This window comes from Lissotriton vulgaris, chromosome 10, assembly GCF_964263255.1.
Source record: "Lissotriton vulgaris chromosome 10, aLisVul1.2, whole genome shotgun sequence".
Taxonomy (NCBI): domain Eukaryota; kingdom Metazoa; phylum Chordata; class Amphibia; order Caudata; family Salamandridae; genus Lissotriton; species Lissotriton vulgaris.
In genome coordinates, this window is record NC_141698.1 from 8,597,371 (window position 1) to 8,614,579 (window position 17,209).

The 17,209-nt window shown below is 48.1% G+C and overlaps 1 protein-coding gene across 1 annotated transcript in view; it reads left to right on the forward strand.

The window, feature by feature from the left end:
- The window catches only part of PHF8 (PHD finger protein 8), a 102,479-nt gene that overhangs the window by 15,059 nt on the left and 70,211 nt on the right, over window positions 1-17,209 (forward strand). Inside the window, exons 2-9 of the mRNA XM_086940171.1 lie at window positions 3,840-3,925; window positions 4,201-4,321; window positions 4,417-4,577; window positions 8,499-8,640; window positions 8,935-9,121; window positions 9,209-9,371; window positions 9,998-10,085; window positions 10,493-10,599. Coding sequence (XP_086796297.1) covers window positions 3,840-3,925; window positions 4,201-4,321; window positions 4,417-4,577; window positions 8,499-8,640; window positions 8,935-9,121; window positions 9,209-9,371; window positions 9,998-10,085; window positions 10,493-10,599 — 1,055 coding nt within the window. The remainder of the gene's footprint in view (window positions 1-3,839; window positions 3,926-4,200; window positions 4,322-4,416; window positions 4,578-8,498; window positions 8,641-8,934; window positions 9,122-9,208; window positions 9,372-9,997; window positions 10,086-10,492; window positions 10,600-17,209) is intronic.

Genomic DNA, 17,209 nt, shown 5'->3' on the forward strand with positions numbered 1-17,209 from the left:
ATGAGGGGGACCGAGAGGAACGAGTCGTGAGGGAGGGAGGTACGGGGAAGAGGGACAAAATGGAAGGGTAAAGAACTAGAATATAGCAAGGATGTCAGGGTGAGCGTGACAGGAAGAAGGGCTTCTTATGGTGAGAGTGCTTTACGTTATTCACAGTGCGTCTACTACGTGATAAGTGCCTAATAGGGAGAGAACTATACAGAATATGTACACTGAGCACCTAGCGTGCTCACAGGGAGGTTTATGCTACTCACGCGGTCCGCCGTAGCTCTCCAGTGAGCCACGGCCGCTCTTCAGCCACCTCCTTAAGGACTCCACCAGTCCTCCGACCACTCGTCTTCTTCTGGTTGTTCCTCTTCTCCGTCTCAAACGCCAGTCTGAGTATCCTGCCACAATGCTCCGACGAGGTCTTCGATGTTGCTTCCGCTTTTCACTTGTTCTGTCGCTGCCTCAGGGGTGGGACTTCCGGGGTTGAGGCGAAGTGCTTCCGGTTGTTGCTGGTCGCTGATTGGCTCCTGGAATAGAGAGAGGGGCGGGGAACTGTGGGTCATGGTTATCGCTCCGGCAATGTTACGGACCCGAGGAGTTTGGAGGAAAGTGCTTGTGCGTGACACCCCTGATAGCGGTAAGGGTTCAGGGGGGTACAGTCCTGGTGGGGGTGACAACGGGGCCAGATCACAGTCATTAACGGTATTTCCTCTGGTTTGTATTTGTACATTGGTGTGTAGTATTTAGTAGTTTGTGTGTAATCAATGTACTTGTTCCCTTTTCAAAGAAAAGAAGAGGCTGGCCAATCACTTGTTGAGTTTTATTATTGCATGCCTGCTCTGCTTTACTGCCCTTAATGTCGGGCTTTACAATTGGGTGCTTTGTTCCTAGTGAGGAGATAATTGTGGACTGATTACTTGTGCTGGCCTCACATCCTGCACAACCAATACCCCATTTCTTACACCTCCTATCTAGTAGTTTGTGGATTAAGCTGTTTGTCATTGAAGAAATTCAAACTGTTAGACCCAATTCCTGTTCACTCTCAAAAATTGCCCGAATGATAAATTATTGCACAAGCTTCAAGGGTGATCACTCAAATTCAGGATGCAGGAACCCCTCGTGTTTCAGTACCCATTGCTTTCAGGTTTTAATGCATTCTTCTAGAGACAACCGTGTACCCTACTGAGCCTGTGAATCCTTTATTACTAGGTTAGATACTTGGCTTTTGTCCAGAAGAGTCTCGTGCAGATGTTTGTCAATCTTCTAATTCTCCAATAGGGGAACAGAACATGCCACAATGCTTTAGAAGCATACCTCTGAACCAATCTGTGGCTCGTATGCCATTTCTTGTTCCACAAAAGATGCCTCCTCCTAGGATAATAAGTTAACTTCCTCTCCTAGTGGCCAATCTCCCTAGTTAGTGGAACCAGAGTGTGCAACAAGCACAGTAGTTTGAAAGAGGAGGGATGTAACTTGTACTTCATCTCCATGTTCTTCCAGAGGTCAAGGATCCCCTCCCGTCTGACTGTTGGTTAAGCAGCAGAAGAAGTAATCTGTTTTCCTTAGCTAGGACATCCTCCCAGGGGAGGTAAGTGAGACTCACCCACTTCCTTATAAAGGGGCTCCTACGCCGGACCCATTTACAGTGCATTCGCTATCCATGTTTCATACGTTGCTGTGGCGGCTGGTAGCCCACCTTATGTCAAGCCAGGCACATGTTAATAGTGCCTGCCCTGTAAGCTGGACTGTGTCATTTGAAAAATAGCATTTGGGGGCAGCCGGTGCAAAAGTCCAGTGTGGCCCAAAGCAGAAGTATGAGATCACTCCATGGCCGCTTTTTCTTTTTCCTTTAATTTCTGTTTTGTTGAGTTCTGCATACCACCTGGAAAGGAGTACAATGGGGTGGGCAAAATACATAACATAAAGCAGGAAAAGTGAAGTTCAGCAGATCGGAGTACAGTTTCTGGAGCAGATGTGTAGAATTAGGCGGAAGGAGGTAAGCATTTAGATGTTCATAACTCGGCGTAAACTATACAGCTGACGGCAGGATGAAGACGCCTTACATTACTTTCAGGGCTTAGGGAACAGCCTAATGAGATCGGATTTCTTACAGTGGAATGTAAGAGTAAGCAGGAGGCAGGAGGCAGTGGTAAGATCATTTCTGTTTAGTTCTTGGTGGAAAATGAAGGCCAGTCACATGAAAGTAGCGCAAGGTTTTGTAGACCGTCTAAAGTTCTCTTCAAGTTTCAAGGTGAGGGGTAATGAGTTCAGAACCGTCTCCCCTTAAAGTTGCAGTGTTGTAGAACCAGTTTGTTTTTAAGCCTTGGTGGCTAAACCGAAAGCCAGTTGAAGGAAGCCAATCTCTACTTGTCCGTGCTAATGAATGGTGTTCATCATGGAACCAATTTTCAGTCATCTTTTGAATCTTTCTGTTGGAGCATTTGTAAAAGGGAGTTTGTATTTGATTAAATTCAGTTCCTGTTGATGTCAACTGACAAAGTAAGGTCTTTTGATGTGATTCAGTGTGAAGTTAATTCTAGCCTGGCCTTGAGAACTGGAAGTAGTCTAGTATTTGGAGACGTGGAGTTATTTGCCGCAGTAAATGCAACATGTGGAAGTATGCTGTTTGTCTCAACTGGTGGAAGCCCAAGTTACATATTCCTTCTAGAACTCGTGGCCCAAATGGAATTCTTCCAAAGCAGGATGATTAATGCACTGCATTAGACGGGTGACCTCTTTTGAATATAAAAATGTTTTCCCATGCTCTGTATTGCCCCCCTAACGAAATGTTCTGTTCCAGACTATTTAATTATTTTAAAGAATTTTTAGACATATATTAATGTGATTTGGGGAGATGCTGATGAGTGTATTATTTGTTTATATTCAAGTGACTACTTCTGAAGCTGCATGTAACTTGTGTTTATTCTGCTATGATAATATGTATGTTATTTTATGTGGCCCTTAATAAGAGCCAAATCATAATAATAAAACTTTGAACTTTGGGTGACCTCTTTTTAGCCTTGAGCCCGGAATCAAGTGTTCTGTTGGAGTATTCCGCGCTGGGAATGCGTGGGTTAACTCCCACACATGCATCCTTCGCAATAGGTATTTGTAATAGGTGGGCTCCAAACTCTCTCATTGTGAGCATATCTTTGACCTCCAGTAGAGTGAAACGCTCAAACTCATCTCTACCCCATGGCATGTCTGTGGTCCTTAGGCATCCAAGCGGCCTCTCCCACACCCCCACCGATGGAGTTTGCATTGCAGGTTGATCGAGAATATTTGGCGCATATGTATATTCTATTTTCCCTGAAAGGTACTCTAGCTTGTTTTAATGTTGACAGAAGGTTTTGGTGGGACAAGACAGACTTGGGAGTAAATAAGAGTAATGTTTTAGAGCAGATTATTGGCTCAGAGGTCCATTGTTAATAAGGTGAGCCAGGGGACTACTGCAGAGAGATGAAACTTGCTTGTCCATTCCGGTCTTTCTCCATTATGGAGAGTCATTTTGAGCTGAACATATTTCATAAACATGTTTAACTTTTTACACTTGTTGAAGGGTTCCCTGCACTCATGATAATACCAAACTGTCCGTTTTCCCCTTGGAGTTCTGACTGTTGGTTTCACATCAGCTGGTCCCCTGAGAGGAATTAGGCTGGGTTCTAAGCATCAGCAGGCAAAGTGACCAACAGCACCTGGAACTCTCTGCAGTTGTACAGTACACCCTCACATGTTACCCTCACGTTATCCTTGCACCCTGTCAAATGGGGACTGCACCACGAGTGGGCTGGAGTGGGGCTTGAGAGTGGTTCATTGGTATCCTTCATGAATACTTTTTGTTTTTCCTGTAGCTGTGTCGGGGTAGAGGAGGAGAAGGCGACTGACATAGACCTGTACCACTGTCCAAACTGCGAGATTGCACATGGACCGTCTGTTAGTAAGTACAACTTTCTACTCTGCAGGTTGTCTGCCAGCATCTAGATTGCTCACCACCAGAATGAGTATTCGTATTTCTCTTCTCACATCGGGGTCTGTTAGTTGAGAAACTATCTGCCAAGAAAGCGTACTCTTTAGATCTTCCAGTAGATCATTCCTTGAGGCTTGGATGTGGAAGCTAGTTGTTGATTCCAACAACACATTTTGATTTAGCTTTTTTTCTTGTTCTTCAAAATGCTTCCCCCCCTTTTTCTTTTTCTCCTTCTCTGGGATCAGTGAAAAAACGTCGTGGTGGTCAGAAAGTGCAGGATCCGCAGGTGGTCAAGGAGGTGGCCAAGCCAGTTCAGACCGGCACCCAACTTTTCATCAAGGAGCTGCGAGGTCGGACGTTCCCCAGGTAACCTGCCGCAGCTTCCTTGTTCACCTCGGGGGTGTGCCACTTTTGTATCCCTGCATGACCTGGTGGGTAACGCAAGATATTTTTGTGTCCAGTGCAGACGAGGTGATTCTTAAACCGTCTGGGGTGCAGCTGACTGTGGAGTACCTGGAGGAGAACAGCTTCAGCGTCCCTATCCTTGTGGTGAAGAAAGATGGTCTAGGCATGACCCTGCCTGATGCCTCCTTCACTGTCTCAGATGTGGAGTACTATGTGGGTAAGGAGCTCCGCTTGGTTTTACAGGTTATATCGCACTTTTACCAAGTGACAGAACCTTGAAAGTGCTGGTTCTTTAGAGTAGATATGCTCTTGATGTGGCACTTAGTTACCAGGATGTGATATTTTGCATCACATAGGAGAACTAATGCAGCTTGTAGAGAGTGGCCCTTCTCGAGTGCCAGAGTTAAATAAAAATAAAACATTGGGAGAGTGGGCACCATGCTTTGTGTCACATTCCAACAGGAACGCAGAAAATATAACCGTGAAATCCAGGGGTTTACTGGCCCTAAGCCCAACACCCCCCTCCCCCCCCCCCCCAACCCCAGGACTGTCATCATAAATAGCCATTTGTAAGTCCAAAACCTTCTTTAGCATGCAATGATAGCATCACAGGAGGTTGGAGCAGATTGTGTGCAGAGGCCAAACAGTCCTGGAGGGATCGGGGATTGTGCCTGGCTGACCTTGGTAGCACGAGCCCGGATGGATGAGTGTGAATCAGTGTTTGGGTCTCCTCCAACTGCCAGTTTGCAAGGACTTTGGCCAGTATGTTTGTCTTTACGTTAAGGGTGGAAAAGGTTCCATAGGAGGAACTCTTGTAGCAACTGGCCAAGAGGCAATCGTGGTTTGTACTTAGAAAATGTCAATAGCATTTATAATGTTCTGCCGCTCTCCGCAACCCGGCATCCATGGTGTGCAAAGTGAAGGACTTACGGTCAGGCAACTAAAACATTCTAAAACAATTGACAACCACGTTGCACTGTTGTAAAATATTGGAAACAAGCCCATAACTTGTAGCGTTCTAATCTAGGACCCTGATCGATACTGTGACCTTATGCCCCTATACGGCTATAAATCCATTTATTCCCTATATTGGCATAACCGATCAAATGCAATATTCAGAAACTCGTCTCTGGCCTCACACGAACAGAGCCACATTTCAGAATCGCTTCCTATGCCACTTCCTTTGCAGCTAATTAGTGCAATGACAGAGCAGAAGTTACTATCTAAGATTCCTAGATTAACACTCCGAGTTCTTCAACAAGATAAAAACTCAGCAACCTGGGAAAGCCCGCTTGCTATGTTTTGATTAGTAATAGAACTCTAATGAGCACTGATAGACGATCACTTCCTAGTGACATCTTTATTGATGTCTTATGTCCAAAAACTTACGTCAAACAAGGCACCTTTCAGGTATAAATATTACCAACGTTGCCTTAAGCAAACGCTGAAGCTGCTGCTGAAGTTGCTGCTGTTATGCTGATGATACCATAGCTGCTATCGCAACTGCTATCGCTGCTAACGAGCGAACGATGGTGTGGTGAACTTAGGAGCTGAACAGCCGTCCCCCTGCAAGAGCCCAGCAGATGCAAGCTGCCCGCGGACTCTGCCCCTCCTCTTCCTCGACGCGCTGAGAGAGACGCTGTCTTTTCTCCTGCAGAGAAATCCAGCTCCGGCGTTTCCAGGCTACCCTTGCGGGTGACTGGGATATCGACCCCCTGAAGGAGATACCAGACCTCCATCATTCTATTTCAGAGGTATGGTGTTGACTAAACCCTTAGATAGAATTCTTGAAGCAAACCTTGGCAAAACCAACTTAACTTAAAGCTACTTACTCCCCTCCCAAGTATTAGGCTTAGGTCAGGTACACTGGGGTAGGCGTAGTTAGAAGCACCAGTTGAGTATTTTAGCCTAATGTATATATGAATGTATATATGTTTTATTCATTTTAAACCATTGTATGGCTAAGAAACCATATCAATGCTTTTACAGTATTATTTCGCAATACTCATCTTACTGTACGTACTTTTTATAATAACCAGTCTTGCAATTGTGGCAATTCATTTCTCTTGTACGAGAAGAAAGACTGTTCAATAAATGTTACCCTTTATTGAAAACGCCCGTCTCTCTATTCTCTACATATTGTGAAAGTAATCTGCACAACAACTGACTGAGTAAAATAACTGTCTATTGTTCACACGACTCTAGAGATTGACTCTTATCTGAGGAGCAAAGTTGTCATGTTGCACGGTTGTTGGAAAAGTGAATCCCTTGTCTGTACCAAGGAAGCTGATCACTTCCTATTCAGAGAAGAAAGTTTCCAGTGACCTCTGAGCTAGTTGGTAACAAACCCAATTAAGTTTAGCATAGTCAGTGGAGGCCTGGAAGATCCGCACTTCTACGTCGATACTACTGTTTGTTATTCCAATGCGCAGGGCCTATTGGGAAAATAGGAACTACACTACAAACTGTCATACAATGTTCTAAAGGCAGCATGGTGTATATGGATGAGGTTGCAAAGAAGAGCCCTTCTAATCTAGGACTCCGATCAATACTGTGACCTTATGCCCCTATACGGCTATAATCCATTCATACCCCTATATTGGCATAAACGATCAAATGCAATATTCAGAAACTCGTCTCTGGCCTAACACGATCAGAGCCACATTTCAGAATCTCTTCCTCTGCAGCTTCCTCTGCAGCTCATTAGAGCAAATGACACAGCAGAAGCCACTATCTAAGATTCCTAGATTACACTCCGAGTTCTTCAACAAGATAAAACTCAGCAACCTGGGAAATCCCCGCTTGCTATGTTTTGATTAGTAATAGAACTCTAATGAGCACTGAGAGACGATCACTTCCTAGTGACATCTTTATTGACGTCTTCTGTCCAAAAACTTACATCTAACAAGGCACCTTTCAGGTATAAATATTACCAACGTTGCCTTAAGCAAACGCTGCCTCAACGACATCGGCGAACGATGGTGTGGTGAACATAGGAGCAGAACAGCTGTCCCTTGCAGAGCCCAGCAATGCAAGCTGCCCACGGACGCTGCCCCTCCTCCTCCTCGACGCGCTGAGAGACACGCTGTCTTTTCTCCTACCGAGAAAATCCAGCTCCGGCGTTTCCAGCCTACTCTTGCGAGTGACTGGGATATCGAGTCCTGGAAGGAGATACAAGACCTCCAACATTCTATTCCAGAGGTATGGTGTTGACTAAACCCTTGGAGAGAATTCTTGATGCAAACCTTGGCAAAACCAACTTAACTTAAGCTACTTACTTACTCCCTCCCACGTATTAGGCTTAGGTCAGGTGCACTGGGGTAGGCGTAGTTAGAAGCACCAGTTGAGTACGTTCGCCTAATGTATATATGAATGTATATGTTTTATTCATTTTAAACCATTGTATGGCTAAGAAACCATATCAATGCTTTTACAGTATTATTTCGCAATCCTCATTTTACTGTACGCACTTTTTATAATAACTAGTCTTGCAATTGTGGCAATTCATTTCTCTTGTATGAGAAGAAAGACTGTTCAATAAATAATACCTTTTTTTATTGAAAACGCCTGTCCCTCTATTCTCTGCATATTGGTGAAAGTAATCTGCACAAAACTGACTGAGTAAAATAACTGTCTATTGGTTCACACGACTCTAGAGATTGACTCTTATTCTGAGGAGCAAAGTTGTCATGTTTATGCGGTTGTTGGAAAACTGAATCCCTTCTTGTCTGTACCAGGGAAGCTGATCACTTCCTATTCAGTCAAGAAAGTTTCCAGTGACCTCTGAGCTAGTTGGTAACAAACCCAATTAAGTCTAACATAGTCAGTAGAGACCTGGAAGATCCGCACTTCTACGTTCATACTACTGTTTGTTATTCCAATGTGCAGGGCCTATTGGGAAAATAGGAACTACCCTACAACTGGTGTCGAACTTTACATGTTGTTCAGTCATCCGCATTAACTATTCGATACAAAGATGTGAATCAAGTGGCCGAGATGTGTTCTGGGTTCTGTTGGTGCAGGTCTATGCAGTCTTGATCAGAATATCTGCATCACATCTAGGTCCTATCTATTTAGTCTCATGCTAACGTCTTGCTACATTCATCGGTTGATTTGTTCTTCATGTTTTGCTACCCAGGATCGGACCGAGAGATCGACGTGATTGATGTGACACGGCAGGCAGACTGCAAGATGAAACTGGGTGACTTTGTTAAGTATTACAACAGCCCCAACCGAGAGAAAGTGCTGAACGTCATCAGCTTGGAGTTCTCCGAAACAAGGTATTGCCTCTCCCAGCTCCCTTCATGTAGTGGAGTGAGTTGCAATGGAGTGGGGTTGTTGGGCCCTTGAAGGTGAAGGTAGGTTGGTTGCTTGGTTGGTTTGTGTGGGATTTTGAATAAGGAGCCATTCTTGGAATTGATGTTGCTTTGGCTTGTTTAAGTGATAGTCTTCATTTTGTACACTTCTCACTCCAGAAACAGTCTCTTGGTGCCGGTCCTTTGATTGTTGAAGCAATAGACTAATGTTATTTTCTTCTTTGCATCTTTCTTTCTTGGACGCTCGGTAACCTGCAGACTGACCAATCTGGTGGAAACCCCAAAGATTGTTCGTAAACTCTCTTGGGTGGAGAACCTTTGGCCTGAGGAGTCTGTGTTTGAGAGGCCAAACGTGCAAAAGTACTGCCTGATGGGCGTTAAGGACAGCTACACAGATTTCCACATTGACTTTGGGGGGACCTCTGTTTGGTACCACGTACTAAAGGTAGCTGCTGCTATGTATTTTATTGAGGGTTGTCTGAGGTGACATCTGTCTCACTCCTGATCTTTGGAATCCCTTTCTCTGTTTCAGGGCGAGAAGATCTTTTACCTTATCCGTCCCACAGCAGCCAACCTGGCCCTCTTTGAATGTTGGAGCAGCTCCTCCAACCAGAATGAGATGTTCTTCGGTGATCAGGTGGACAAGTGCTACAAGTGCTCTGTGAAGCAGGGTCAAACGCTCTTTATCCCCACAGGTGTGTGAGCTGCACTTTGTGCTGCTGGAAATTTGTGATCAGGGTGTCGTTTGGGTTGGCGAAACTAGAAAGCAGTGGCAGATGCTTTTCAAACCCACACATATATGTGGCCTGAGGCATGATTGTTGATGGTGAAACTACAAGGGTGGTGGAACTATGGAACTCGTGAAGCAGTGTGGGTTCCTCTGACCGCTGCTTCTGAGCTCGAGCAGCTTCTACAGGTTGTATTTTGCTAAGGATGTCATTTTTCTTGCTTTCAGTCTTTAGTCTGATTTCCAGACCAAGGGAACAACATCCTCTTCAAAAGATCTCTGGGAGAGATAAAGACGCCCAAGATCTCACTTATATGGGGTGCCATGTATTTGCTAGACCCAATAAGCAAGAAACCTCAGAAGAGGATTGCCCCCTCCTCCCTAGACCTCCATCTCTCAAGATTCATCGACTCGTGTAAAAGTGAGGGAGGCTTCAAGGAAAGAGCGCTTTATTGTGTATAGGAAATCAGCCTAGTAGAAAAGCTCGGACTATTTTGTTTTTGGAGGAAGCATGTGGCTAGCACCTTGTTTTAAAAAAAATGCCTGCTCCAGATATCTTTGTGCATGAATAATGCCTCCCTTATTGATTCTTAGGTTGGATTCATGCTGTGCTAACACCGGTTGAGTGTCTGGCTTTCGGAGGCAACTTTCTTCACAGCCTCAACATCGACATGCAACTTAAGTGAGTATTGTGAGACTTGAAGGGTCGACGTTTCTGAAAGCTACCCGTATTCATGGATGCTGCTGTGGCTTTGGTTAGGAGGCTACAAAGAGAGCTAACGGATATTATTGCTGACCTCACCTTCTTCTGAAGTGTAACGTTCTGATTGTGAATGTAGGATGAAAGTCTGCTGCATTCTTGGATAGTAAACAAAGGGGGGACCTTTTTGGACTGCCCAGTAATCTATTTGTGTTCTGTGAAGTTGACTGTTAGTTATCCTGTCCTTTTGCCCAGCATCATGTGCCCATCACCACTCCTTTTGTCCCCAAGTCTCTTGTCCTCTGAGTCCATACATGCTCCACTGACTCAGTATGTGCTGTTTGTCCCTGTATTGGCGTCTGATCTGCTTTTCTCCTTCTGTCCTGCAGAGCCTACGAGATTGAAAAGAGACTGCATACAGCTGAGCTCTTCAAATTCCCCAATTTTGAGACCATCTGTTGGTATGTGGGCAAGCACTTACTGGACACTTTCAGAGGTGGGAGCTCTTTCTGCGTCTGTCTCTTTTACCTTGCATGTCTTTCCTAGTATTCACCTGTTCCAAGCTTCTGCACTGGAATTAGTTGCACTAATATACGTTTCTTGGGTGAAATTTGTTTGTGTGCCATAAAGCCTTTTTTTTTTTTGACAGCCGTTCTAGGCCAGTGAATGATCCCTCTGATGAGCTAATTGTGAAAAGCCACAAAAGGACTGTCTTGAATCTCCGATTAGAGGAGTGTGGATGGCTCATACATGCGAGCCATGACTCTGCAACCAAAGCCTTTACATAGCATTTTTATCCAGCTCTCTGTAGGAATAGAACTGAACTCCTAACCCTTTCTTACCCAGAGATACAACCACAAAAACTTGTAACATGGGCTGATGGAGTAGTTTTTTTTAGGTCTCGTGGCGTTTACAGCGCAAATCGCTGTCTCGCCAGAGACCTATTGTGAGCAACTCCGCTTTCCAGGAGACAAGAGATGGCCACGCGCATCTTCCAAAAGTGGAGCGGGCCGCGCGCGCATGCTGTGGCCATCTCCTGGGAAGCTCCAACACAGCCACACCTCCCCCTGCTTTCACAGACTCATGCGCACACACACGAGCGCACATACACGCACGCACACAGACACCCCGCCGCATACATACATACACACACACACACACGCACACACACCCCCCCGAGACACCCCCCCCCCCTACAACTAAGGCCCACTTACCGCCACTCCGGACTTCTGCAGCCTCCGAGTGGTGATGACGTTGCGCCTGACTGAAATATGTTCCTTGGGCTCCCTACGCGCATATGAGCATGCGCAGATTATTAGTTGAGCCGCTCTGCTGCTCGGGCTTTCAGAGTGTCTGTGTTGACGTCATTCCTGTGGGCCACGACCCCGGTCCCCGCGCTCCCGGCTCCGCCCCTGGTGCCGTCCCCCGGTGTTCGAGCCGCTGCCACCGCAGCTCTAGTGACTGTCGCGAAACCCCCTTCACCTGACACCCCCCCCCCCCCCCCCGCACTGACAGACATGGCGGCGGCTCCCCCTGCACACCCACCCCGTGGGCCAGGTCTAGCCCGGATCTGATACTATGAGCTGGAGCGGACCATCGGCAAGGGTAACTTCGCCGTAGTGAAGCTGGCGACACACATCGTGACTCGCGCAAAGGTAAGCCCCCTTGCAACCCCACACCCAAAGGTGGACTGCTTCCTACGTGGACCTTCGAACTTCACTTTCCAATCCTGGGACTCCTAACACAGATAGATGAGTAGACTGGATAGTGCCAAGATGAACCCGTCCATGTACCCCCTGGGGTGGTGGGAGAGTCTGCAGTATGACCATTGCACTTCCTACAGAGGCATCCTGCTGTAGGGCCTGCCTGTACCTGGGGACCCTTGCTAAATGATCAATTGATTTATGTTCAGGTGGTCTCTTCCTTTTTTTGCTACCTGGCCAACACCTATGCACACAGACCTACACCAGCTAGCCTCATGGGACAGTTAATTCGAACAGAAATGTGAAACTTCCCTTATTGGACATATTCCCATCTAGTGTACCTGCAGTATACCTCTGCAAAGAGGTAGTAACAGAGACTTGTACCAAGGTAACCTCCTGTACCATGCTTGAGGTCGGTGGTTGTGAGGTGCGGGAATGCGAGGGATGGATTGGCACCTTGCCATATTGCCCTCTCGTATTTTTTCCTGCTAGCATCAATGACCGATATGTATCCGTAGACAGGTTAGTGTTGAGGTGAGTCCCAGTCATTCCTACTAGATGTGAACATGTGAAGACACTGCCTTCCCCACTCACTTCCGTGCATACACCTTGCACACATCAGCAGAGAGGTGCATCATCAGAGCTGTGTGAATAATAACAGCTGTGAGCCCCGTGCCTGAGGTACATCATCAGAGCTGTGTGAATAATAACTGCGTCAGCCCCGTGCGTGAGGGGCATCATCACAGATTGTGAATAATAACACCTGTGAGCAACAGCATACTCTTGCACACTCTCACTGCTCACCAATTCAAAGTTTGCTAAAAATTTTATGCACACATTGTCATACACAATGCCAACAACTCAAACTTTAATGCTGCGAGACCTATTGCATTGTAAATGCTTATTGTTCTTGGGGCTGAAATCTATGGTGTTTGTGGTTCACTTTTAAAGTTGCTGACTTTGCTGCTGTTATCCCCCAGCCACTAAGTGGGGCAGAGATGCCACTTGTAGAGAATCAGTGCATCATGTTGAATATTAAATGTTTGTTCTAGTTTTATGGTGGTCTTAGATGTCAGGTAAGTGCTCTCGGTGGGTTTGAGCCTTCCTGGGTGTTTCATTTTTCACTGAAGACAGTAAAACATTAAAAAATACATCTCTTGCACCGGAAGGTGATGGTGGGTGCGTTTCTGTGTTCACACAAACCCCAAGAATAGAGGGGTCAGAATATTAGAAGGATAGCAGATCAGGTGCTGTAGTTTTGAGGGTTCCACTGACTCTTGGTTCAAACTACGCTGGCATATGAAACTACTCGCATTCAAATGTAATTCAGAACCCGATGTCCAAAAAACCCGTAAGTAAACCACTGCGTTCATCGGTACGCTAATGCACATATGTAGAAAGCTGACTCCAATAGCAAGTATATTTATATATGTTTGGTATCAGAGAAAAATTGTTCGGGTAAGTACGTTTTAAAATATAAATTATTTTCACTTTAAAAAGTGGGCACACTGCAATTTCTTGAGTTCTGCAATTTTACCCTATGGAAGGAAAAACAATTTCTGCAACCAGTTACAGTACAGCGACTTATAAGACAAATATCCAGGAGTTGAGGTGAGTGATGGGTAAAGTCAAAAGGCAGCACGAACAGTACAATCAACAACACAAGGGCAGCTGGTTGCATGGCGCAGATCAGCATTGGGGGCCCAATGCATTTGGATTGGGATCAGTCACTGTAAAAAGTACCTGCGTGCTCTGGCTATGAAGCCAGTGGGGGTGAACCTACAGGGGCGTTCAAGGCTTTCGATGCTCTGGTACTGTGGGACGACATTGGTCCTCTTCTCCAAGGCTATGGGCTGATTGTTGCAGTGGTGTCTTTAGGCTTTCCTTACCAGAGCAGTCGTGGTTGACTGGGCCTGTGTGCAGAGAGTCTGCAGGCAAACTCTGGGAGTCCAGGAGGGGTGAAACCTCGATGGACCCTAGCTCTAGAGGGTTGGAGAACCTTGTTGGCACCCGTAGCCCACTTCAACATGGGCCGGAGTCGTTCGGTGCAGTGGGGGCTTCCGGTTTCAGATTTTGGTGGTTCCGGAGACCTCCGTCTTTTCTCTTGAAGTTTCTCTTTTTGATGCAGGGAACAGTTCGGCTGTTCTTCTGGAAGTCTTGGTCTTTACTGAAGGCAGGCAGTCCTCCCAGGTTTTGGAGGTACTCGGCTGCAGGACGAGTTGTCTTTGGCGCAGGGTTGACCGAGAACGGCAGACGGGACAGCAGTGCTCGGGCAAAGTCTGTTGCTCTCTTCAGTCTCCTGTGTCTCTTCATGTCTTTCTTCTTCATAGGTCGTCGGGATCTGGTTCTCAGGTACCAGGGATTCCCCTAATGCTGCATTCTGGGGGTTAGTGGAGTGTAGGGTAGTAGCTACCCCTCTATATGACCACTTCCTGTTCTTCACAAGCGCAAGTTCTCTAGAAAGAGTGAGTGTCAAAAAAGCCACATTTCGGCCCTAACTTCAGTATTCTGGAGTCTTAAGTGGGCTAGGGCTGAGCTCCCAGGATGTTCAGTTCTACCCCCACAAAAGTGGGGTATCTATTTCCCTTTCTGATGCGGCTTGCAAAAAGAAGCAAAGGCAATAGCTATTCATTTATTTTTGTTGTTGATTATTTTTTATTTTTTTTAAGGTGGGGTAAGTGATGTAGAGCCAACAGCCCCCATAAAAGGCATGTGCATCTGCCAATGTAGTTTTGCTCTACCTGCTGCCGCTACATTCTTGAAGCTGGTTTGTTGCCAGGTAGTATCTCCGTACTCGGATAGTTTTTCTTGCAGGGAAGAAATTAACTTTACTCCTCACTTCAGGGTAAAGTTATGCGTACTCAGCAGCAGAACAGTTGTTCCTTGTCACCTGTCTGTCTCTGGTGTCACCTTTCTCACTTTGAGCCTTCCTTGTTCTGGTTACTGTTGGATGATCAAGAAGATTATGATGGAGCACCTCTGCGGCAGCAGTGTCGTGGACTGCCCTGCTCTGCACCTCCGCGGCAGCAGTGTCGTGGACTGCCCTGCTCTGCACCTCCGCGGCAGCAGTGTCGTAGACTGGCCTTCTCTGCACCTCCGCGGCAGCAGTGTCGTGGACTGGCCTTCTCTGCACCTCCGCGGCAGCAGTGTCGTAGACTGTCCTGCACCTCCGCGGCAGCAGTGTCGTAGACTGCCCTGCTCTGCACCTCCGCGGCAGCAGTGTCGTGGACTGCCCTGCTCTGCACCTCCGCGGCAGCAGTGTCGTGGACTGCCCTGCTCTGCACCTCCGCGGCAGCAGTGTCGTGGACTGCCCTGCTCTGCACCTCCGCGGCAGCAGTGTTGTGGACTGCCCTGCTCTGCACCTCCGCGGCAGCAGTGTCGTGGACTGCCCTGCTCTGCACCTCCGCGGCAGCAGTGTCGTGGACTGTCCTGCTCTGCACCTCCGCGGCAGCAGTGTCGTGGACTGCCCTGCTCTGCACCTCCGCGGCAGCAGTGTCGTGGACTGCCCTGCTCTGCACCTCCGCGGCAGCAGTGTCGTAGACTGCCCTGCTCTGCACCTCCGCGGCAGCAGTGTCGTGGACTGGCCTTCTCTGCACCTCCGCGGCAGCAGTGTCGTAGACTGTCCTGCACCTCCGCGGCAGCAGTGTCGTAGACTGCCCTGCTCTGCACCTCCGCGGCAGCAGTGTCGTGGACTGCCCTGCTCTGCACCTCCGCGGCAGCAGTGTCGTGGACTGGCCTTCTCTGCACCTCCGCGGCAGCAGTGTCGTAGACTGGCCTTCTCTGCACCTTCGCGGCAGCAGTGTCGTGGACTGGCCTTCTCTGCACCTCCGCGGCAGCAGTGTCGTAGACTGTCCTGCACCTCCGCGGCAGCAGTGTCGTAGACTGCCCTGCTCTGCACCTCCGCGGCAGCAGTGTCGTGGACTGCCCTGCTATGCACCTCCGCGGCAGCAGTGTCGTGGACTGCCCTGCTCTGCACCTCCGCGGCAGCAGTGTCGTGGACTGCCCTGCTCTGCACCTCCGCGGCAGCAGTGTCGTGGACTGCCCTGCTCTGCACCTCCGCGGCAGCAGTGTCGTGGACTGCCCTGCTCTGCACCTCCGCGGCAGCAGTGTCGTGGACTGCCCTGCTCTGCACCTCCGCGGCAGCAGTGTCGTGGACTGCCCTGCTCTGCACCTCCGCGGCAGCAGTGTCGTGGACTGCCCTGCTCTGCACCTCCGGGGCAGCAGTGTCGTGGACTGCCCTGCTCTGCACCTCAGCGGCAGCAGTGTCGTGGACTGCCCTGCTCTGCACCTCAGCGGCAGCAGTGTCGTGGACTGCCCTGCTCTGCACCTCCGCGGCAGCAGTGTCGTGGACTGCCCTGCACCTCCGCGACCGCAGTGTCCTGGACTGCCCTGGCCTGCACGGCCTGCAGCAGCGTCGCCGTGGACTGCCCTGGTCTGCACGGCCTGCAGCAGCGTCGCCGTGGACTGCCCTGGTCTGCATGGCCTGCAGCAGCGTCGCCGTGGACTGCCCTGGTCTGCACGGCCTGCAGCAGCGTCGTCGTGGACTGCCCTGGTCTGCACGGCCTGCAGCAGCGTCGCCGTGGACTGCCCTGGTCTGCACCTCCCTTAACAGCGTTGTGGACTGACCTGGCCTGTAGCAGGAGCATCTTGGACTGCGACCGACTGTCTGCACCCCCTGCAGCAGCAGCTTCGAGGACTGCCCTGGTCTGCATCCCCGCAGCAGCAGCGTCATGGACTGGGGCGTTCTGCACCTCCGCAGCAGCATCGCGGACTGCAACAGACTGTCTGCAACTCGGCAGCATCGTGGACTGCGACGGTCTGCACCTCCGCAGCATCGTGGACTACTTATTTTTTATTTTTTTAAGGTGGTGTAAGTGATGTGGAGCGGCCGTGTTCTGCCTCAGTTTTTGGGAGATTAGCGCCGGGACACACTCTGTGAGTATCTGCGCACTTTATAAATACCCAATTTCATTTCATTTAATTTCATTACACACTACACCACAAGATTGTTGTCAGTCAAGCCATAGAGCGTTAGTTGGCCAGGAAATGTTCTATTCACTCCTCTTATGATTCTAGCTGTCAGAAAGCTCCAGTGTACGAAACCTGATTAGATTGCGAGTTTCCTGCATTCCTGTTGCTCTCATTGGTGGTTTGTGTCTAGTTGGACCATCTTTCCTGACCTATAACTTATGAAGATGTCTTAAACCAAAGGAGGAGTTATCGACAAGTAAAACATTCATATCTTAAAACAAAATCTTTCTTACTCTGAGTTTCCCAACAATTTCCTATTGCCTCAGTTGTAAACACACATATGTGATAGCACACTTCTCCTGTGAATGCAAGACTGCACGAATACAAATGTTCCTCACTTGTCTCCCCTTCTCCCCCTTTACTTATTCTGTT